This window comes from Perca fluviatilis, chromosome 14 (genome assembly GCF_010015445.1).
Source record: "Perca fluviatilis chromosome 14, GENO_Pfluv_1.0, whole genome shotgun sequence".
NCBI lineage: Eukaryota > Metazoa > Chordata > Actinopteri > Perciformes > Percidae > Perca > Perca fluviatilis.
This window is the reverse complement of record NC_053125.1, coordinates 4,512,466-4,536,500: the sequence shown is the minus strand read 5'-3', so window position 1 is coordinate 4,536,500 and position 24,035 is coordinate 4,512,466. Positions and strand designations below refer to the sequence as shown.

The following is a 24,035-nucleotide window of genomic DNA, read 5'->3' as shown; positions in this document are numbered from 1 at the left end:
GTAATTTCTTTTTTAGTGGTGCCTTTTATATTCAATTTAATGTTCAATTAGTTCAATAAAAGAATGTTGGAAATGATTTAATTTAATTGGCTTTAAATTCAACAAGCAATCTGAATGTATTTTAGAGGAATACTGAAAGCAGCAGAACTGAGTACACTTTAATATCGGTTTGTTTAGCGCAAGAAATATCGTTGTTATTGCGATATTCAACAACGTTATCGTGTATTTTACTTATATCGTGAAGCCCCACTCTGAACTAAATGTTTATGTCATCACACCTGATGGAAAACATTTTTAACGAAGCACGGAAAATTGTCACCAGAACTGTAACACCCTAGATCACCAGTTTAACCACTGGCCTTAAACATATTCATGCTTAACCTGTACTGTCTTTAAACAGGAAGAAGTAAATGTCCTCATAAGAGAGAAACTGGTGCACCGAGAACATTTTAATTTGGAAGCACAAGATCAAAAGTAATGCACCAAATGAAGTGTTGACATTTTGTTTTACTAGAAAAGTCAGAAACACGCAAGCTGAATATGAATGAATGAAACCAAACATCCATCCAACTCCAATAAAATACAGATCTAGATGTCTGTAATTGTTATAAAACAGACAAAGCTGTTGGAATAAACCAAAGGAAAGTCACAAATGCATGTTTGTGGCAACTCCTAAATGTAAGTAGAATGTACTTCAGACTACAATCAGTTTAGTATATAGACCAATTATACACCTCAAATCAAGGAGGCTGATATCAGACTTCATCAGATCAGAGGACAATACTGGTCTAAGACACACACACACACACACACACACACACACACACACACACACACACACACACACACACACACACACACACACACACACACACACACACACACACACACACACACACACACACACACACACACACACACACACACACACACACACACACACACTTTCCCGCTCGACTAGTTGCATTTTTTCAGTTACAAGCCAAGACTGTGGGTGACTCACAGTAGTTTGGCAACAGCTCATGGGAAGCAGGGATTTGATCCACATTAAATTCACAGCAACCGCACTGGGATTTTGGTTAATATTCAAACATCATCATTTAACTCTACTATGTCAAAGTTACTACGAGAAATGCACATTATGCCACACTTTTTGGGCATTTCTGGTCAGCAATCCAAAGTCTTCAAGTCCTCTAGATGCTTCTAGTGGGCTAGTTTCTACTGAGGGTGGTGGCAGAGATTTGCTCTGCAAGTCAGTCTGGCCAAGTGCCCATTCAAACCCATTTCCAATTTTTCTAAATCGAGGCACCAAGCACAACCGTTGCTTTGCACGATGACGATTAGCGCAGCGACGGCGAGCAGCTTTTTGTTTACATTCAACATGACGGCCACCAAAGCGCACCGACCCGTTGATGCCACTGTCGCTGCTACGTCACCGGGATCGTTGGTCTGATTGGTTGAAGGAATATCCAATGCGCCCAGAGGCATTTGAGCGGCGTCCGTTGGTGACGCCCCTTTGGAACTAAGCTGTGAATAAAGCTTGCCCAGACCCTTCTAAGGGTCTGGTGTCAACCAGGCTAGGCGTCTTACATTCCTGCCCAAAAAGTACCAGCATGCAGAAAAAGGGACAGGAAACAATGCATGCATGCATATATAGGGGCGTAGCACAAAATTCTGGGCCCTGTAGAAAGGCATTTTAGAAGAAACCCCCCCCCCCAAGTCCGACGCCCCTGTGCATATTATCAACCATGGCAGATAAGAGACTCTTATTTCATCTTCTTCGCTCTTTCATATTGGGAATGTTTTGGCCATTAAAATAGGATATGAAAGCATGTTATCAGGGGCTTTATGTAACCCAGAAACCTACCGTAAATTAGTTGGGTCTTCTACATACAGCTGAACTTTCTTAAAACTAACTTAGTGAAATTGAATTAAATTACAATCGTTTTGTGGCAAATTATTAATTTGTGGTTCAAGTTATGAAGGAAAACGAATCAAAAAAACATAATATATAAGTGAGGCCTCTGAGAGTTTGGAGGCACTCATATGAAAAACCACAAGTATCCAATAATCCCGGAGAACTGGATTCCAAAGCTGGGAATACAAATCCTTTATTTGATTTGCACTTTTCTCAAAGGCCCGGGGTCATTGCAGGTCTTGTGGGCGGTTGGCTGCCTGACAGCTGCACAGCCACACACTCTTGGACTGATCGGAGTCTTTTGTCGAGTCTCTGTGCAGCTACACAGTCTTTCTTGTCCAACTGGTTGCTGAAAAACTCCCCTTTTCATCCGGCCTGACTAGAGCCAGAAGTAGAGTGGAAGCAGCAGATATAATTAGCCTAGTTTTACTTTTCTTATTCACAGCAAATCTGTTTCTGTTTGGAACTCAAATGTGCATCTCATGTGAGCTTAATATCAGTATCTTCAAAAAGCAGATGTATCTACCGTGGCAGATGTGTGACGATCACATGGAACTTATTCTCACAGCGTCCACCCACTCACTCTCTCTACCTCTCACACAGGTTCTCCATAATGAAACCAACCACCTACAGACGCCGTTTGTCCCGGAGCACGCCGCTCGCTGCTTTGTGCTCACTTCTTTGATTTTGACACCTCAACATCCTGCACGCCCCTGCACTAGTATCTGAGGTCCCACATGAGAAGTAAAACAGAAAGCAGCATCATATCCGAGAAACACTTTCTCTTCCTGCACTGTAACTGCACTTTTTGCATTGTGTTACGTTGAGTTGTATGGAGGGCTGGGCACTATATCAATATAAATCGATATTATATTATGAGACTAGATATCGTCTTAGATTTCGGATATCGTAATATCGTAAAACATAACACAAGTGTTGTCTTTTCCTAGTTTTAAAGGCTGAATAAAGTAAAGTGATGTCATTTTCTGAACTTTCCCGACTGTTCTCGCAGTTCTGTTATTTGCCATTACCCACTTAGTCATTACTGTATATCCACATTACTGATGATTATTTCTGTCACAAATCTCATTGTGTTAATATTTCGTGAAAGCACCAATTGTCAACCCTACAATAACGTCGCAATATCGATATTGAGGTATTTGGTCAAAAATATCGTGATATTTGATTTTCTCCATATCATCCAGCCCTAGCAGCATGGTTATTATTTCATTCAGTAAACATTTAACATTGAATAAAATGAATGAACACAAGACAGCACGTTATTTTCCGCTGGGGCCTTCCAAACAGGCCATGGTTCCTTCCTTTAAGTAAAAGGTTTCAGTAATAAATAAACCCACCCAAACAATCCATTCTCATTTCTTGCCAAACCCCTGTTTTAGCTGTACTTAACATTTCATCATTAACAGCAGTCAAGCTTCTTAATTTGATTCTTCAGAAGACAAGAGATTTAAAGCCAGCCTATGTGTCTTGGAGGATAAAAAGCCTCTCAGAAGAACTGGCAAACAGCCAGAGGAGATGCTACATGAGCTCACAGCGCCGGCAGCGGGTCAACACACTGGCGCACATTTGACTGTCATATCTGGCTGAGGCAGACACAAACATTGTGCAAGACCACGCTTGCTCTGCATACAGATAACAAAACTGTGAGCTGGTCTGTTGACTGCTGAGGGAACATAAATCTCTGCAGCGCGATGAGCTCGCTGGGTGACGATCGATGAGGTTTATAGATGCTGATTTAATAACCAGAAAGCATTCATCTAAGATTATGTGCACAATGAGTTGTTTTTCTTTCTTTCTGATTGACACGTCTGGTGGCAGCTCAAGTGGAACTTCGTACAAAGAGACCAGGGCTGGGTATGGGTTTCAGTACTGATACGTAACTGAAACGAAAATTTCGTCGATACCTTTCTTTGAGAAATGTTTTTCCACAAAGCCCCCTTTTTCATTCAACAAAGAACGTCTTTTCATTTTTTTAAGTAAAGGTGTCAAAATTAGCAGAATTTTGCTTCAAATCCGGAACTATGAACTTAACTGATCAAAGACAAACTAGCCTAACCCTAACACGTTTTTGTCAGCACCAAGAAGGCTCTAAGCCCTAACACACACAAAGAAACTGTCAACCTCCAGAATCTAAAAATGAAATGAAGGGGAGACACTGAAATATCTGCCATCTGCTAATGCAACTTCCTGTTGATCTCTGCACAACTTGCACTGAGTCCCAAATGTGTTTAAAACTGAAAAAAGGAACATTTAAGGATAATTCTGCTTTAATACAACTTACGTAATCGGGCCGATAAATGCAATTTTGAGATCATTAAGAAAAAAGAAAAAAATGTCTGCAGACACATATGCAGCTAGCCTTGTCAGTGTGGCTGCTGTAGAAAAAAGTTAGCGCTCAACCTTGTGTGTTTCAATTTCTCCATTCTACTGGGCAGACGTCAGCGTCACGGTAGCAAGCCCTCAACCAGCTAAACTACTGTATCTTACAGGGCTCGAAAACTTTTGTATGGACATCCCCAGCCTTCTCCCAACGCGTAAAACATTTATTAGATCTGTCATTTGGGATGTACGGAAGAGGATTAGGGCCACATGTGAAACAATGTATTGAGTTCTGTATGGAGTTCTGAGAAAAAAAGTCTGAATTCTGACTTTAATCTCAGAATTGTGAGAATAAAGTCAGAATTGTGAGATTAAAGTCAGAATTCTGACTCAAATACATTTTTGACATGTGGCCCTAATCCTCTTCCGTAGTGATGGTTGTGGGACGGTAAAAGCAAGTTTAACTGTGAAGCCTTTTAGGGGCCGATCATCAACTGGCTGCAACAGTGTTTTGTTGCATGTACACTCCTTTCTGTTTGTTTTCCATTTACACAGCCAGAGCTGTGTAGGAACACCGGATTTTCTTTCAGCACACACAGAAAACAGGGAGCTAGGTGAACGTGATGGGATATTCGCTGAATTTGACAAAAAATGTATTGGATTTACATCACTTATTATACCTTTAAATAAATGTCCATTCAGCAAATTTGTGTCTCATTTGTTGTTGTCATTAAATGCAAAAAAAACAAAAACATGATGATATCGACATTATGTATCAGCCAGCGGCAGCCCTGCTGTCTAAATATCGCATCGGTCATTAACAAACCCATATCGGTTGAACACCAAATAAATGCACAGCTGGTGACAGGTGCGCTTTGTTACCACATTGCAATTTTACACCTGTCGAAGTTCACAGTTAATTTATGAGCTTTTCCCTCCACGCCACCTTTTCCCCCCCTCACGCTCTTACTATATTTATGTCTAATACAGGCCACCATGGACTGTCCAGAGGCCTAAAGATGCTGTCACAACTTCTCAGTCACCACAATTGGTTGATGATAAGCCTAGTTATATTTATTAAATCAAATATATATTTCTGCCTGTGTATCCACTACAACTAAAGATGTACCAGCATACAAACATAGTGGTACCAGAGTATCTGATGATATTAGCATTACAAAGCATAAACACAAACAGGTGTTGGGAACTTATTTTTTATCATTGGTGGTACTCTACCATTTTGTACGTGTACACAGTATATGCTCATTTTACAAAATGCTGTTGTCCAAAATGAATGATTCCAAGCTGTAATTAAAAACTAACAAAGTGAGACATTAGTCCATTATGTGTGAAGAGTTTGGTGTGATGTAATAATACAATAACAGTGAAACACAGTCCACTGCATTAAATATCAAGCCGAGTATATTACATGTCATTTTGCATACTTTTACCATATTGTGACCCTTAATATATTGATATTGTAAAAACAATGTTAGTTAGTAACATGTGCCAATAATATCAGCCATATGAGACCAGTCTATGCTTATGACCCATCCCTATGTAAGCACTTTTGTTTAAAAAAAAAAACAAAAAAAAACACAGACATATGTATTGGACATTATGGGTGGAGAACTACAACAGTAAGTTGTTATAATCATCTGACCATTATATGGTGCAAGCTATGAAGTCAGCTGACAGTGAGACGGGAAGGAGCAGCAGTATATAACAGGGCTGCACAGTATCAATACACACCCACATCATAGCTCTTCAAAGCTGTTCAATCAGCCAGTCATTATGAAGCATTAGTACAAGATAATTACTATTAACGACAGAGACCGTCATTGAGAAGAGTGGCAACCTCTGTATTTTACACTTCAGTTCCCTCCAGCACTGAGCCCACAGATGCTGGCGAGCGTCCTCATGTGATATTTACTGTTCCCCAGTGCCTTGCCGCCCCACCAATTTACGAGACAAGTAAACACAACATCAGCACATAAGGTGGGACAGCAGGGCCTACAGTTGTGCAACAAAAGCAGCAATGTGCAACAGTGTTATAGCTCCTGTTAAACAGTCAGCGTTGTGGGGGGCAGAGCTTTGGAAGCACTCGGGATTGTTGCTTTCCTGCAAAAAGTCAACTTGACTTTGAAAACAAAGTGTAGGCCTACTAATTTTTCAATAAAATGTAGGAGTCAACTGTTTGTGTAAAAGATCACACACAGTGCAAAACATTATATATAGCCAAGTTCATGGTGTAGGATCTATACCATGAACTTTTTTTTGTATATTTACCCAGACAGCAGAGCTCTCTGATCCCCTGACAGCTCTGCTGGTGGTCTGTTAATGTAGCTGCTGAGAACACACAGCATGCAACTATTAGCAAAAAAAAACCTTAATTTAAACAACTACATGTTTCATAAGGTTAACTGACTCTGGTGCCATTAGTTACAACCCCTCTGTATACAGTCCATGGTCACAACAGCGCGAGACATTGGAAGAAACACAGAAAAAAGGGAGTTACAGTCACGCCTCAAATTTGATTTGACCCCGCGTGCCAAAATAAAGACAGCTGTTGGAATACAAGGCTAAACCATCACGCGCTAAAACCGAAACTAGCAGCATAAAAAGTAAGTGCAGCAGCTGCTTAGCAACACTTGAGGATATATGCGGCGGCAGGCAGGGTCGTACACACCTACACACCTACACAGTTACACGAGTGCTGCTGTCATTTTGCAACACATCACTATTTGAAAAATGTAAAGGTTAAAGGGCGTTGCTTGACGGTAAATAGGTATAACAGGTAGCTGAATAACCAGTGACAAACGTAAGCGCCATAGGCCTATTTAATTGGGCGTAACGTTAGTCCAAGAAGCCTCAACCACCATAAGCTTGCTTAATTGTTAACATTTTGTAGGAGCCCGCCTGTTTTCCCCACTATATCCTCCTCAGCCAAAATATAGCCTACCAATGCGCCAGTAAGCAAGAACTGTAACTGTTAACTTACATATTAAATACATTTTAAAAAAGCTGCTTTGAGAAAGATACACCCGAACTTTTTACAGTTTGGTAAAAATGCTGAAAGTCACGTTGTCCGTCGTAAGTTTGCCGAAAAGCAAAAGCAAGAATTATTGCCAAATTTCTCTGTATTTATGGCATAACGTTACAGTGTTCCTTTTCCATAACCATGTGAGCTGCATATCCGAACACAGTCAAGTTTCCACAATGCTGTTGTCAGTTAAAAACACACACACACAAAATACGTTTTTCGTTGCTTCACTCACCCAAACTGTTTGTAGAGGAATCCATAATCCGAAGTTGAAGTTGTGGGAAGTTAGTCTAGAGGTAGAGCCCGGACTGAGGTGTGTTTTCCATGCTGTGAGAGGAGTGTCACAAGTCCCACTCAGGGGACTTGTGTCAAATTGCCAGGTTAAGCAACAAGAGTACCGGAAACGTGGGCAGTTTTCCTGTGTGAGCGCTATTGTTTATTAAAGACACAATTTATTAAACAATGTAATCATAAATCACGTGAATATTAAATGATAGTAGTTATGGCGATAAAAGTTCATGAGATAACGAAATAAAAACAAAAAAAATACATCGCTAGTTGAAAGATTGAAAGTGTCCAACGGAAGTTCTGTACCTCGTTACGGCTACCTTGACACTATTCGCGGAAGACCACGCATGATATGATGATGAGTTATGATTATGAATGTCAAAAGTTGCACGTATGAACTCTCTCCAACAGTTATTGTCTCCAGTCTCAGTGTGTGACACAGCAACAAGTAGTAGTGTACCAGAAGAATTCAGCGACCCAACTTTTCCAGGCTACACCTCGGCGCCTGTCAAACACAAGCTGAGACTGCATTTGTTTGTAAGTAATTGTCGCCCCCAGGCGGCAGGGTTGTGTAGTGCAGGTGCATTATAACTATCATTGACGACCCCAAAATACGGCTGGGTACGAATTTAAATATGAATTATATCTTTCATTAGCTTTCACTTGTCACAGTTGTTTAATACATCTAGTATTATTTTTTGTTGTTGTTTTTTTTGCCTTCGCAGCATGGGGTAACTCAGTGCCACATAATAACTATTATAAAAACAGGCGCCAAATATATATTTACGACAGGACATTTTAGAGGAATGTACAACACAATTCAACAAATGAGTTAATTTACTGCGGCGGACAGAAAAGGGTTTTGCGGAACAATTTCTTTTTTTTTTGCGCTAATGTGTCTGTTGTTTTGGGGGAAGCGAATGTGTGCAGGACCAGGATGTTCTGCCGGCTTTTCATCATGGAGGCGTCTACAGGGTGATTTCTGAAGGAGACTCATTTCTTCGTACGGCCGTCAGCATAAATGGTGGGTATTCCACCAAAATAAAACGGTCAAACATAACCGGGTTAAGGGTATGAATCTATACGAGTCTAAAATGTACACCAGTCGTGTATTACTGTTTACACCGTTTACTGGCTATATTAGCCCATATGCTCCCTCCTTCCCCCAGCCTGGACGGAGGTCTATACTTACTATACTATTTACTACACTTGAACAATGGCTATAACCCTATTACTTCAAACCTCTAATAGTGACTGTAGATTTGTGTCTATCCTAGGCCTACTGTCTGCTTTATTCCCTTATAATGTCCACGTTTAATGCTGTCTTTTTTTAAACTTTAACCTTGCACTGCTCTATAGTTTTTATATTGCTATGTCTATATTCCTTGCACTATTGGACTTATTTGCACTACCACCATGACACACACTCTCATAGAGCACCTTACCATGCCCTGTCACTGCAAGCGTCTCATCCCTTAGTACATTCATGTGGATTTTTTATTTAGTATCTTTTCTTTTATTATTGTCTATATTATTCATGTGGATTTTTTTTGTTATTTGTTATTTTATCATCCTGTTTATGATGTATGTGTATGTTGTGTGTGATGTCTTTAAGCTACTGGGACCTTGAATTTCCCCTTGGAGATCAATAAAGTATCTATCTATCTATCTATATATGTATCTATCTATTAATTACAGTATTCAGTTCTTAATAATAATGTACCTGACACTTACCTGACACCTGGCCTTAATCAACCTCTCTTAAATGCGAAACTTCATTCAAAAATGTCTCAGTTTCATGTTTTCTCTCCTCTTGGCAGATATTTATACGCGATAGAAGTTGACTGAAGAACGTCTGTGAATAAAGCAGAGCCACTCTTCGGGTCGGTTAACACAAATGCATTGAACTCAATTCATTTAAAATTCAACTCATTCAGTCAGTCAGCATCACAATCGTCTTCCACAACAAAATATATCCTGGTGGGTGTTGTCACTATTTAAGTCAAATAGTCTTACCAGAGTGTCTTGAGTGCAGGTTTGTGAAAGGAAGGAGGCATTTCTCAATACTGTCCATGCAATGTTTATCGTGTCCCTCTGCAGTTCTGTTCCCTGAAAGTCGGCGTGATGCCTCGACCATGAAGTGTGCTCGCTGCTTGCTCCAGCTGCAGTGTCTCAGACTGGTGGGCCAGTCAGCCAGGTCTGCTGCCCAGCATGGTGCTCTGCTCCGGTCAGCCTCCTCCAGTCAGCCTGACATGCTACATAACACCCAGGTAAACTTTAGTCTTTACTCATAGCACCAGACTCAAAATATATATGAACTTTTCCTGAGTCTTAAATCCTGGATACATTCAACCCACTAAGCAGTAGAGCTGCACTATATATATATATATATATATATATATATATATATATATATATATATATATATATATATATATATATATATATATATCCAGTTGGAATGCACAACATAGATCCCACAGCTTTCTTGGTTAGTATCCTCCCTTTAGTTCCTGCCTGCATTATTTTTATTTATTTATTTCTGTCATCACATCAACTGGCGCAAAAAACATATCGCAGAGGCTGCGAAATATCGCAAAAGACACAGATTTTTTGTGTTAATTGAAAGAAATTATCAGTAGAAAAACTGCACTTTATAATGTTACTGTCATTCATTTTAGTGATGCCTTTTATATTCAATTCAATGTTCAGTTTGTTAAAGTCTTCATATTATGCTCATTTTCAGGTTCATAATTGTATTTAGAGGTTATACCAGAATAGGTTTACATGGTTTAATTTTCAAAAAACACCATATTTTTGTTGTACTACACATTGCTGCAGCTCCTCTTTTCACCCTGTGTGTTGAGCTCTCTGTTTTAGCTACAGAGTGAGGCATCTCACTTCTGTTCCATCTTTGTTGGGAGTCGCACATGCTCAATACCTAGGTAAGGACTACTAGCCAGTCAGAAGCAGAGTATGAGGGCGTGCCCTGACAGTACCTAGGTAAGGACTACTAGCCAGTCAGAAGCAGAGTATGAGGGCGTGCCATGCTAGCAGCTAGGCGAGCATAACGTGTTACAAAGTGATCACGTTTGTCTCTGAAGTAAAGGCTGGACTACATTAGAACAGTTTGTGAACAGTGTTTTCTGTTGGAGATGGTAAGTCCCTTTGGGCTTTTTCACTTTGGAAGCCTATTACAAGCACAAAAAAGATATATAACACGATAAAGGAAAGGGGAAAAGCCAAAAAGCATAATAGGAGCACTTTCAATAAAAGGTTGTTGGTAAGGTAATTTATTTTTTATTTTTAAAAGCAATTTGTTGCATTTTAGCCGAATATTGAAAGCAACAGAAATGCAGAACTAAGTACACTTTGATATCTGTTTATTTGGGGCGACCTCTAGCTCACCCAGTAGAGTGTGCCATGTAGGCAGTGGCCTGGGTTCCAATCTGACCCGCGGCCCTTTGCTGCATGTCGTCCCCTCGCTCCCATTTCATGTCTTCAAGCTATCCTATCAATTTTTTTTTTAAATGTTTTTTGGGGGCTTTTATGGCCATAAAAGCCCCCAAAAAACATTTAAAAAAAAACAACTGTTTATTTATTGCAAGTAATATGGTTATGGTGATATTGAACGTCATCGCGTATTTTCCTGATATCGTGCAGCCCTACTAAGCACCACCTACACCTACAATAAAAGTCTCACTTTTATCCTCTTGCAAACCAATTGTAGGTGTTGAGGCGTTTCCACGGCAGCCCAGCATGTGCCAAGAGTCGACCCGTACCTGCAGAGTTCATCAATGAGGACGACAAGAAGAGGGACGAGAAGTCTCTGGTCGCCCATGACGACCTGTTTGAGCAGGTGGCCAAAGAGGTGAAAACCAAGGCCACGTTTAACAAAGTGGTGGACGTCTTCATCAAGAGAGACATCAGGCGGCGGGGTCACGTGGAGTTTATCTACGCCGCGTTGAAGAAGATGCCGGAGTTTGGCGTGGAGAGAGACCTGGCCGTCTACAACAAGCTGCTGGATGTTTTCCCCAAAGAGGTGTTTGTGCCCAGGAACTTTATCCAGCGAATGTTCAACCACTATCCCCGGCAGCAGGAGTGCGGAGTGCAGTTACTGGAACAGATGGAGAACTATGGTGGGGTTTGTCACAGGATTCAGTCCGTCATGGAATTTAGTAGGGCTGGGTATCGTTCAAAAAATGTTGGATACCGGTACCAACCAATACCATTCCTTTGATAACCGGTTCCTGAACTGATGCTTTTTATTTTTTCAGCATTTTCAGACTTTATTTTCATAGGACAGCAGAATACATGAAAGGGGAGAGGGGAGGGGGGACGGGGGACGACATGCAGCAAAAGGCCACAGGTCGGAGTCGTACCCTGGCCCGCTGCATCAAGGAGTAAACCTCTATATATGGGCGCGCTCTACCAACTGGGCTATCCGGGCGCCCGAACTGATGCTTTTTTGTGGGGGAATCATATTGCGATTTTCCTGCTCGATATTGCCATTAAAATTTTTTTAATTTTAGCTAGATATTGCATCATGTTAAATAAAGTAATAAAAAAAATAAATGAAAGACCCACTAAAAGTAGGACATTTCTGTAAAAGAAATCATCATCCACATTATTCCAGCATTTATCTTATGAAAAAACAGTAAATAATGAAAAGAGGAATAAAAAAATGTGAAATCAAATGTTAGACCAAACGTTCAACTAAATATCTTTTCGATAAAGCGTGGTCTTCAGTGAGTAGAGCAGGCCATATACAGAGGTTTGTTCCTCGACGCAGAAGGTCCATGGTTCGAGTCCGACCTGTGACGATTTTCCTGCATGTCTTCCCCCTCCCCCTCTCTCTCTCCCCTTTCATATCTAACTGTCCTATCCATTAGAGGCGGAAATGCCAAAAAAATAATAAATAAAAAAAATCACGGTCTTCACGATTAGTTAATCACATTCTTTCAAATTGCGATTTCGATTTCTACTTTGTGCGTAACGTAGTTTTCCCTGCCTGTCTCTACGACGTGTAACTTTAGACAGCCAATCAGCAGCATTATTAGATCTTGATAGAAGCGTGCTGCTTGCTCATTGGCTCACTGACGCTGAAATTTGGTATTGAATGACGAGGCATTTTCTAAACTCCATACTAAGGAGGCATTTCAGTTGGTGCCTAAAAAGTATTGAATTTGTGGGCGCCTGGGTAGCTCGCTTGGTAGAGCGCGCCCATATATAGAGGTGTACTCCTCAATGCAGCGGCCGCGGGTTCTTCTCTAACCCTCGGCCCTTTGCTGCATATCGTTCCCCCCTCTCTTTCCCCCTTCAAGTCTTCAGCTGTCCTATACAAATAAAGGCCTAAATTCCCCAAAAGTAAATTTTTAGAAAAAGTATTGAATTTGTTATACAGCCCTAGAATTTAGAGAGGGTTATTCCACACAGGGAGGGGTCTGCATGCATTCTCTCTCTCGCAATGTCAAGGAAATGTCTCAATGATTGTGTTTCAGGTATCATGCCCAACATGGAGACCAAAGTCCTGCTGGTCCAGATCTTTGGGGAGAAGGGCCACCCCATGAGGAAGTACCAGCGCATTATGTACTGGTTCCCCAAATTCAAACACATAAACCCCTTCCCCGTCCCCCAGCAGCTGCCTGAAGACCCAGTGGACTTGGCCCGCTTCAGCCTCACTCGCATCGCTAATGACCTGGATGCGAAAGTCACCGTCTACCAGGTACAACTGTACCCTCTGGATTGGCCGATAATAAGCCTGTTTACTTTCTTTCAGAAAGTGAGATGTTCCGATGGATATCCATCTCATGTCTCAGCACAGAGCTGTAGCAGGCCCGAGCTTAGCATAAAGGCCAAAAATACACGGACCGACAGCTCTAAAGCTCACCAATTATTTTATATCGTATCATACAGAAACAACAGGTCCTTACCTATTGACAAACAACAAGTGTATCCATCTGCAGCTGTCTGTGCAGTGTCTCCAGCTGTAGCATGATTTCAAGAAATGGTTCCAGTGCACAACTGCCCTTAAAACCCACAGATGTTCATGTACAGGTTAAACACACAAAATACAGCATGAGCCTCAGAGGTCCAGTCTTTACGCTAAGCTAGGCTAACTCCATCCTGACTCCAGCTCTGTACTTAAACACGCAGACATGAGGTTGATATCCATGTTGTCATCTCACTCCCCAAAATGTTGAACTCCTTTAAGTTCACAAATAAAGAACCACCTTTTTTTTCTAGCTATGTTAAACAATCAATTTGTTAGCCTGCATAAAGTCTCACTTTGCCAGACCCTCCTCCAAAGCGCGTTGAAGGAGGGTCTGGCTAGACCACACAGCATTCCGGGATGGGACATGCTCTGGTTTATTGGCATTTCTTTAAACCAATCACAATCGTCATGGGCGGTGCAAAATAGCCGTCTGAGAGAAAACTCAGATTGGACAGATAGTCTAGCTAGCTGTCTGGATTTACCCTGCAGAGATCTGAGGAGCAGTTAACCATAGTCCTCACAAATCCACCAAATTTAAAATTCCAACACAAAGCAAGCGGAAGGTAACGGAAAAGACATGCATCCGGCGGAATTTCCTGCAGCACCGGAGCAATCCTGGAAGTGGAACGCGAAGGATATGGACTAGCCTGCATGCAACTCCAGCTGTCATGAACCACTTCATTGGAGCTGTAGTTTTTCATTTTTTCTTTTAAAGTGCCCATATTATGAAAAAATCACTTTTTCTGGGATTTGGGGTGTTATTTTGTGTCTCTGGTGCTTCCACACGCATACAAACTTTGAAAAAAATCCATCCATGCTGTTTTGAGTGAGATCCGGTTTCTGAATGTGTCCTGCCTTCAGTGTCCGGGTGCTCTGTTCAAAATCGGCCCGGCTTGTGATGTCACAAGCCAAAACGACCGAGCTAACCGCAACCGTTAGCATGCTAGCGGTTAACGCTAGCATGCTACCTCCTTCTCAATAACAAAGCACTGCTACAACACACACAAGTTCACCATAATCTACAAAAGAACTACTTACATGTGCGCCCTCATTTAGAAGAAGTCTCCCAGCTGATCCTGCCTTGTAACTGAGCGAAGGTGGAGCAACAGCCTTTCTTTTACTGTCTATGGAGCTAGCTAGCTGACATGATCTACATCTGAGCTACTGAGCATGTGCGAGTGCAATCAAAGATAGTAGTGAAGAAGAAGATGAAAAGAGGTCTCACTCTGTAGCTAAAACAGAAACCAGGTGAAAAGAGGATCTGCAGCAGTGAGAGAGAGCTGTGCAGTACAACAACAATATGGTGTTTTTTGAAAATTAAACCATGTAAACCTATTCTGGTACAACCTTAAAATACAATTATGAACCTGAAAATGAGCATAATATGGGCTCTTTAATGTCTTTTTTTTTTTTTTTTTTACATTTTTAGCTACAGGCTGTCTGAAAAACATCCAGCTTTTTGGTTCTCCTTCTCCATTTTTATAGTTCACTACTCAACTGGTGTGCGTCCGTCAAGCTGTTTGTTTAACGCCATTCATAACAAAAGTAGTAATAGAAAAAAAAGTGCCATAGACGGCTTTTTCTGAAGCTTTCAGCCTCGTCGTTCACTCAAGGTCCACTTACTGGCTTTTTGTTCCCCCGGAGCTTTTAACTCTATCTCACAGTTTTATCTCAGCGCATGTAAAGACCATCAGATGGTCATTAAAAAGTAAGTCAGCTGACCTCAGAGTTTTTTTTTCTTTTCTATTTGTTGTTAAACTATCAAGGTTGAGAACTTTCAGGCTCATCAACATTGCATAGGTTTTTGAATATGTAGCATCTTTGTCTAGAACCATTCGCATAATGTTGAGTACGTATTATTTTTTTTTACTTTATTGTCACATGTTATAAAATCTGTCTTTGCCAATGTGTATTATATAATATAATGGTCTGTTTATTCGCTCTTCCCACTAGCTGCCCTCTACAGACATTACAGAGAGCGGAGAGCAGATCACACTGCCACATATAGTAGGTATGGAAACTGTTTGTTTGTCTCAAGTTGAATGTGTTCTAGCGGTTTACAGGATTCTGGAATAGCTTGCCCCTCCCAATAAGAGTGTGACCTTTAAAACTCACTTACAACCGTGAAATTGAATAGAGGTGGATGAATAATGTCTTTGTCATCATGTATTTTTGTTTGGTTTTCTCAATGTATTTGTCACCATTATGTGTACCTTTTAATTTATAGTGAATGAGCGCTGTATGACTGCTGGCTGTCTCTATGTTAGTCCTATGTCAACTGCCTAGGGACTGCAGATGAAAAGTAGTTATGTTTACTAATTCTGGCGTATATACATGGTGTTTTTATACAACAATGTTCATAAATATGCATGGTCCCTATTTAAAAAAATAATAATAATAATAATAATTCCCACTGCTCATGGAGTGTCAGGGGTTGTGACCCAGAGTGCTTTAGTAAGAGCATATAAGCAGAAAGAGGTCTGGGATTGTGTATACTGCTGGCATTTTACAGAAATGTATCAGATATGGTCTTCTCTGATCAATAATTGCAGTAAATGATTTTTAAGGAGGAAACCAGAGAGACAACATTACCAAACCAGGAACCTCTCCATCTCAAAAATGTTCGATTGGTCCAATGGTGGGACCAGACCCGTATCCATCCAGACTTGTGCTCATTCTCTTTGTTTGCTTTCCTTCCCGTGTTGACTCCAGGCATCCAGAGCCCCAGCCAGATGGAGCTGCTGGCCCAGCACAGCCCCAGCAGGCCCGTGTTTGTCGAGGGCCCCTTCCCTCTGTGGCTGAGGAAGACGTGTGTGTACTACTACGTCCTCAGGGCTGACCCCACGCCGCCTGACGAGAAGGTGGGGAAACCCTCTGCTCCTATCCAGTATTAAGTTAATAACCGTTAGTACACGTCATTGGTGTTAATGGTGTGTGTGTGTGTGTGTGTGTGTGTGTGTGTGTGTGTGTGTGTGTGTGTGTGTGTGTGTGTGTGTGTGTGTGTGTGTGTGTGTGTGTGTGTGTGTGTCCCTCCCTCCCTCCCTCCCACAGGTTGAGGAGCCCTTTGACCCAGAGAGGTGTTTGGCCTTCCCTCTGCAGCTAGACCTGGATCTGGACCGTGACTTTGGGGACGAGGAGAGCTTCGATGTGGAAGACTGTAAGATTTATTTCCGGGATTGTTTCTGACTCGTGTTCAGGGTTGTTCATAGGAGACGTTCATGATTAACCGTCAACAGACAATAGGACTTTTGACCGATTAACACTATCAGTTTAAAGCTATAGTGCGTAGTTTCCCCCATGAGCAATTCTAAGTAATGACCACAAAACTGTCGGCACATCCACATGACGTGACCATGCGCCTCCCTACAGTAAGCTACGTGAGCCACGCCCCTATATCGATGAGGACTGGCGGGTTAAATCGGCCGACCTACGCACAGAGTATGCCGGGCGGGCCCAGACATACACGCCGCGGCCTGCTGTGGACTTGTGTCGGTTGCACAAGCTGTTGCAGGAAAGTGTCTGCATGTGTCCACGACAATGCACAGAACATCGTGGCTGGGTGACCGGTACAAGTCCACGGAACAGGATTCAACGTTGTTGGTTTTTTTTTCACTTGTCCGGTTGGGCAAGTGAAAAAAAAATTCTACTTGCCCAAAGTAAATTTTTACTGGGCCCTATACAAATCGGAATAAAAGTTGGATTAAAAAAAGCGCAGAATTCTTTTTTTTAAAATGTATAAAACATAACATAAAAGCATAAAAACGTAAACTAAAATGTTGACAAAAAAATGACAAAAACTTTGGAACTGTCGAAAGCCTAAAAAAATGTTGAACAAAAGCGTCATGCACTAACTCAATTCTTTTTTTGCCCCCGGGCCATTGAGCAACCCTTATTTTTAAACCCTGCGGAAAGTATGTCCGAGCCTCCCAGATGGTGAACTGGGACTCCGTTGCCTGCTTGTCGGTTAACAGTTAATGATCGTTCATGGAACGAGAGTTGGCTATTGGTTAGAAAAAAAACTAAATTAGCATCCCTAGTTGTGGGAAAGCTGGTATGGAGTGTGTAATGCAGCTGTCGTCGTGTGTCCTGTATCCAGTGGATGAGGGTCCGGTCTTTGCCATGTGTATGACCAGCCAGGGAGACCAGGCCGTCCTCAACCAGTGGATCTCTGGCCTCCAGCAGAACAACCCCATCCTGGGTCAGGTCCCCACTCTGTTCCGCCTGGACCCTGGGCCCCGGGAGCTGCAGGGGCCGGCTGACACCGAGTCAGCCCACCACCACAGGACAGACAGGCCCCAGAGAGAGGAGAGACAGCCTGAAGAAGACGAAGAGCCGAGGAGAAGCCAGGGGGCCAAGTGGTGAATATCAGTCAGACTGTGAAATCCTGTCTAGTATATATAGCTGATTTAGAAGTCTATGTCCATGCTGGGGTAGTGTGAGCTACTGGTTCATTTAATTGGGGAACACACCAACTGAGAGAGGAGGACTCTGAATAATGCTTGTAAGATTCAGAAATCCAATAAATTAAATTAAACAAAAAACGCGTGCTTCGTCATTTTCAGTTCAATTTCAATTTTATTTATAGTGTCAAATAGTAACAGAAGTTATCTCCGGACACTTTACAGATAAAGTTGGTCTAGATCACACTCTATAATTTACAAAGACCCAACAATTCCCCCCAAAAGCAAGCAAACTTCCTTTTAACAGACAGAAACCTCTGCCTCTTGCTGCGTAGGTTTAGTCTACTTTTTTATTTTTATTTTAAGATATATATTTTTGGGCTTTTTTTAGGCCTTTATTTGACAGGACAGCTTAGACATGAAAGGGGAGAGAGAGGGAGAATGACCTGCAGCAAAGGGCCGCAGGTCGGAGCTGAACCCGCGGCCACTGCGGCAAGGACCGAGCCTCCGTACATGGGCGCATGAGCTACCCAGACGCCCCAGTCTACATTTGAAGTGATCCTAGCCCTTGTGTTGTCTTCCCGTCGACCATGAACTTGTTGTCCTTCAGGGTCAAAATTGAAAAAGGAACTTTTATTTGGCGCTATTTTAACGTTTTGTTGCTTCTTTTTTTTATGCTTTTGATGCTTTTTTAGACGTTTTTGTCACTTTTTTGTCACTTTTTTCAATGCTTTTTTTATATTCATGGTCAATAAACCTAAAGCAGGAATTAGAAAAAAAAAAAAAAGAAGCAGGAATTAGGAGTTATTTTGACTAATAGTTGAGATCAGAGGTTGTTGTGTGGAACACACAATGGTTTATGTCAAAGTTTAGTCAGTCTCCTGACCATTTCAACAACCATTTAAAAAAAATTAATTAAAATGCCATGAAATTGAATAAAACACCTAAAATTCAAATTCATAAAAAACTTTGAAAAAAGTCAAATAGACCCGAGACCAACACAAGTCCTAAGCAATGGATCCCAAACAGGGAGCCAGGACTTCAATTTCTAGTAATCACTTCCAATGAAAAGTAATTTAAAGAAAACTGGTCCCAACCATAAACATATGCTGGGGGGGGGGGGTAAAACTAGACACTGTTTTATTTTGAGGGTTTACAAGCCAAAAAGGTTGGGAACTGATCCGCAGTAGGGACAATTTGAAGTGAATAAATACATAATTCTATCCGTTTACATATTTCCACAAATATCCGTTTGAACCTAACAGGCTAACAGGTGATGCTAGTTGTGCTTGCTTTTAGGTGTTCACAATAAACTGAATTGGAAAAGCTAAATGGAAAAAGCAAGACTTGGTGAAATCTCTTAAAGTGCTCATATTATGCTCATTTTCAGGTTCATAATTGTATTTAGAGGTTTTATCAGAATAGGTTTACGTGGTTTAATATTTTTTGAAACACCATATTTTTGTTGTACTGCACATTGCTGCAGCTCCTCTTTTCACCCTGTGTGTTGAGCTCTTTGTTTTAGCTACAGAGTGAGACATCTCACTTCTGTTCCATCTTTGTTGGGAGTCGCACATGCTCAGTAGCTAGCTAAGGACTACTAGCCAGTCAGAAGCAGAGTATGAGGGCGTGCCACGCTAGCAGCTAGGCGAGCATTATAACGTGTGTTCCAAAGTGACCACGTTTGTCTCTGAAGTAAAGGCTGGACTACAATAGAGCTGTTTGGAGCAGTTGGTGAACAGTGTTTTCTGTTGGAGATGGTAAGTCCCTTTGGGGGGGACTTTGGACTTTTTCACTTTGTAAACCTATAATGTGCACAAAAAAGATATATAGCACAATAAATGAAAGGGGGAAAAGCCAAAAAGCATAATATGAGCACTTTAAAAAGAGGTTTAGTTTTACATCAAGAAGAATATCCTGTCACAATCACAACTACAATCCTTGCACTCATTGGCCCAGCAAATGTTTAGATTCTTTTACCAGCAGTTTAGAGCCCAACTGATCTTAGCACACGTGTCACAAGGCCCCCTCTACTAAAAGAAATGTCTGACTTTGCTATACTGACTTGTATACAAAGCAAAGTTTGTCACTAGAGAGGTGTTTTCACATCCTTGTACTGAAGGTGGAGATGTATGTGCAACCTCTAGGGGTGGGGGGGAAAATCCAATACAGTACTGCAATATTTTCCGTGGCAATACTGTATCGATACACAGACGCCAGGTATCGATCTATTATTATATATGTGTTGGTCAGTTTGTCTGCTTGACGATCCCATTTTGCAGCAATAAAATTGAACCGATATGAACAAACAGAGAAATTCATCTTTTTTTGGGGACATAATAAATTGGGAAAAATTTGAAGTTCGAAAAAAGATAATAAATTGCAATATATCACATATTCAATTGCATTGCATTGAATATTGCAACAATTGCATTGTTTAAAATTGCAATAATATCATATCATGACATACTCTGACTACAATACTCTCAGGTCCTCCGCTCAGTGGTTTTTGAGTTTTTTAAGACTGGAGGAGACGGTGCCTTTGAGCCGGTAGCTCCTAAGCTGTGGAATGCTCTTCCACTAAGGTTAAGGTCATTGGACTCTGTGGACTCTTTTAAAAAGCAGCTAAAAACCCATCTGTTCAGACCTGCGACCTGTCCGTTTTCTTTGTTTATTTTACCTGGTGTTTGATTTGTTCTTGTAAATGTTGGTCTGGTGTTATCTCTTTGCTTTGTTGCTTGACTATATTGGATTTTATTTTGTTTTGTATTTTTTGACTGTGAAGCACTTTGTGACTGGTGTCTGTGAAAGGTAGCCTAGAAATCTAGACGCACCCTAGCGGCAGCAAATGTAGTTTGCAGCCAGGGTCTGTCCAGCAACTCTCCATTGGCTTACGAGCTGGAAAAACCAAACTCTGGCCGGGCCAATCACATCGTGTATAGAGTCGGTGGGCGGGCTTATGGCTGCTGCTGCTGGCGAACAGCGGTCTTTGGAATCGGCTTTGGCCGCGACTCTGGAAGACTTGGCGTTAAGCTTTTCTTTGAGAAAAGAACAAAGAACGGCACTGAAGTCATTCTTAAAAAAGGAAGATGTGTTGGGAGTTTAGAGTTGAATCTATCAACTAGCTTCGCTACCTTCTTCGTTGCTCCGCCTGGTTGTAGCGCTATCCTATTGCGTGCGGAGGAAATTTGAAAGACAACCGTTTATCCCGCCCCTCGGAGTGAGCCCTGCCAATGGTGAGTTCCCAGACCCAACACCGTGATGTGGGTCTGGCTTGTCAGGCTATGTGAAAGGTGCTATTTAAATAAACTTTGATTGCTGAAAATTTAAATATCTTGGCCTCTTTTGCTTCAATTTTTAACATTTTGTTTAACAATTCTGTGTCCCACAACTGTGGGACTAATGTCTTCCAAAATTCTAATCGAAAATCAATTTAAAAACTGACAAAAACTATATTAACAAACAAAAAAAAGAAACTAACGCGAGAACAATTAGTTTTTATCCAGCCATCCTGTAACATTAAAAAAAGAGATCATTCACGTGTGAAAAAATGTCTCAAAGAAGAAGCCCAAAAGGTAGAAAAGGTTTATTACTGAAAAAATCATTTAAACATTCCCTTTAAACTGGTAAACAAGTCATCAAGTCAGAATTACATTCTCAGAAGGTAAAATAGCTTGGTCGCTTCTAGCTATTTACACTGTGGTGCAGCTGTGCTCAAACACAACATTATTTCAGCATTTTACTCTTAAAAATCATACCAAAAAAACATAGGAATGCATTCCAGAGTTCCTATCTGATAAACTGTTCATTCGTTTACTACTCATGCAGGAAAGCCTTTGGATCCTCAATACTCACAAAGGAGAAACTTCTCTAACACGGAACTCTATATGATATGAATAATGTGTCATTAATAATCAATAATCAGTATATAAGAGATTCAATAAATTATGAATACAAAAAAAAAACTGCTCAAACTATTGTGAAACAGCACAGTCAAAGAAAAATTTGGCATCTCATAACCACTTTAGTATTTAGTGTATTTACAGTGCAGAGGGTTGGTTCCATGTTTTACATCACAGGGTGAAGCTGATAGGAACTAAAGGAGTTTTTTTTTTTTATACACAGTTGAGAAAGTTGTACAAAAAATTGAATCAATACAAAAAAAAGTATGTGTAAGGTTCAGGGTTAGAAGAACAGCATGGTGCAGTATCACATATAAAAACCCTGTGGAAGAGTTCCAGACAAACATGCAACAATCCAGAAACTAATAAACTAACGAGGGTCTGCAAGAGTGTGGGACCTGGGAGAAAGCAGCAAACTTTATACACAACGGTCAGCTCTAACAAATGAACTATAGGGGGGGGCGGGGGGGCAACTGGTAAGTGTTGTTCAGCTCTGACACATTGTTCAAAACCTGACATTCTAATGTCTCTGTAACCCATTCTATGCATTAGTTGAATTGAATTATTAGAATTGTTGGGGCTTTGTAAATTATAGTGTGGGGTCTAGACCTACTCTATCTGTAAAGTGTCTTGAGGTAACTCTTGTTAGGATTTGATACTATAAATAAAATTGAATTGTTTGTTCGACGTTGTTTGATGTGTATTAATTCTCCGTTTGAAATCAGTAGTTTGTCCCACAGTCGGCTTATCTCCGATTAAGATTAGGAGGGTCTCTGGCTCCGAAAAGTTAATGATGCTCTGGATTTAAAAGCAAGACTGTTTAACTTTTAAAAGAAGAAAAAGCCCAATGCAGCGTTTTACAAAAATAAAAGCTGGACTCATAAGCAATAAAAACCCACTCTTGTTTAATTCAGTGCACTCCCACGTTTTGCTGATTCAGTCTTACTTGGTCTGGTATGAGTAGTAGCTTATGGTGACAAATGTTTAGATAGATATTGCTGTGTAACAGACATCGCTGAGTCATGTTGGCTTACTTTATGAGCCTTCTTTACTTCTGCTAAAGGTACACTACGATTTTCAAAAAGACACGCGGATTAATTTCACCACTTTTTGGTGTGACCGGGCCTAGTTTCTGCTGCCAACACTGTCGGCGCGTCCACATGATACAAGCCTACCCCTCCTCCGCGCAGATGCTAGTAGCCAAGGAGGATTCAAAAAACATGGACTCTTCAGAAGAGGTCATTATCTTCACTCGAGTTTCTGCGCAGGAAAGTCGCCGGATGCCAGAATCTTCTGAACATAGTCCTACTGAGACACACACAGAGCTGATAGTCTTAATTAGCTTTGTAGCAACTCATTTGGCAATGGCTCGAATGTTACACACTAAAGCTTTAACTCTGTGATTTGGTTACCCACAGTTGACTATGCAAACCTTATGAGAAAATCAAAACATTACTTTTGCCTGTTGTATTTTCATGATCTTGCAGATGTCTATTTTCCTCCCAGAATTATAAAATGTTTGGCCACAGGACCGAATGTTTGAGTTAAATATTTCACAAGCTGCGCTGGCCACTGCTTTATCCTGCCATGGCTAGCGCAGTGGAGGAGCTGAGCTGAGCAGAGTGGCACAGTCTGGGGAAATAGAGGATGTCATCATTGTTTGTGTTTATCATTCTGGGTGTGATCACAAAATTGTTGAAAACAAATTTTAAAATGCCTTTGTAGATACAACTTACTGCTGAGTAAGAGGTAAAAAAATAATGACGTTTGATTTTTCCCATATGGTTTGCATAGGAAGACCAATGTGACGAGTCACAGAGTTGCATGGAATAGTGTCGCTTTGCAAGACCCTCCTCCTCCACGCTGCGGAGTCTCGCTAGTCCACACAGCATTCTGGGATGGGAGAAAAACTTGCTCTAGTTTATTGGACTTTCTTTAAACCAATCACAATCGTCTTGGGTGGAGCTAAGCTCCGCAAGGAGCCACTGCTAAAGGAAGGAACTTGTTTTGGTGGAACACGTGTACGTCGTGCGACAGAAAACTCAGATTGGACAGATAGTCTAGCTAGCTGTCTGGATTTAAGTGGAAGTGGAATGTCGTGGATTTGGACTACATATGAAGTGCTGAGGTCACAAGTAGGGCTATGTTT

At 41.1% G+C, this 24,035-nt stretch overlaps 2 protein-coding genes across 5 annotated transcripts in view; one reads left to right on the top strand and one right to left on the bottom strand.

The window, feature by feature from the left end:
• Positions 1 to 7,803, bottom strand: part of eml3 (EMAP like 3) — a 65,723-nt gene extending 57,920 nt beyond the window's left edge. The window contains exon 1 of one of the 2 annotated variants that reach the window (XM_039823545.1): positions 7,537 to 7,803. In XM_039823545.1, coding sequence (XP_039679479.1) covers positions 7,537 to 7,561 — 25 coding nt within the window. In that variant the 5' untranslated portion in view covers positions 7,562 to 7,803. The remainder of the gene's footprint in view (positions 1 to 7,536) is intronic. The other variant, XM_039823546.1, reaches the window with a different exon arrangement.
• Positions 7,804 to 8,488: 685 nt separating this feature from the next.
• Positions 8,489 to 18,125, top strand: ecsit (ECSIT signaling integrator). 3 transcript variants are annotated; one of them, XM_039823547.1, is made up of 9 exons: positions 8,489 to 8,613; positions 9,410 to 9,569; positions 9,690 to 9,859; positions 11,320 to 11,728; positions 13,091 to 13,314; positions 15,538 to 15,595; positions 16,297 to 16,445; positions 16,636 to 16,741; positions 17,681 to 18,125. In XM_039823547.1, the coding sequence occupies exons 3-9, from the start codon at positions 9,725 to 9,727 to the stop codon at positions 17,944 to 17,946; spliced, it is 1,347 nt and encodes a 448-aa protein (XP_039679481.1). In that variant the 5' UTR covers positions 8,489 to 8,613; positions 9,410 to 9,569; positions 9,690 to 9,724; the 3' UTR covers positions 17,947 to 18,125. The 3 variants fall into 3 exon arrangements, with proteins under 3 accessions (XP_039679481.1, XP_039679483.1, XP_039679482.1); XM_039823548.1 differs by having other exon boundaries at positions 8,507 to 8,613; positions 9,410 to 9,472; XM_039823549.1 differs by lacking the exon at positions 9,410 to 9,569 and having other exon boundaries at positions 8,497 to 8,613.
• Positions 18,126 to 24,035: the final 5,910 nt, after the last annotated feature.

Bases quoted from the DNA above. Each gene is read 5' to 3' on its own strand.
- ecsit (XM_039823547.1), top strand. From the start codon at position 9,725: ATGAAGTGTGCTCGCTGCTTGCTCCAGCTGCAGTGTCTCAGACTGGTG. The intron at 11,729-13,090 runs GTGGGGTTTGTC...ATTGTGTTTCAG, and splicing joins GGAACAGATGGAGAACTATG to GTATCATGCCCAACATGGAG. The intron at 16,446-16,635 runs GTGGGGAAACCC...TCCCTCCCACAG, and splicing joins CCACGCCGCCTGACGAGAAG to GTTGAGGAGCCCTTTGACCC.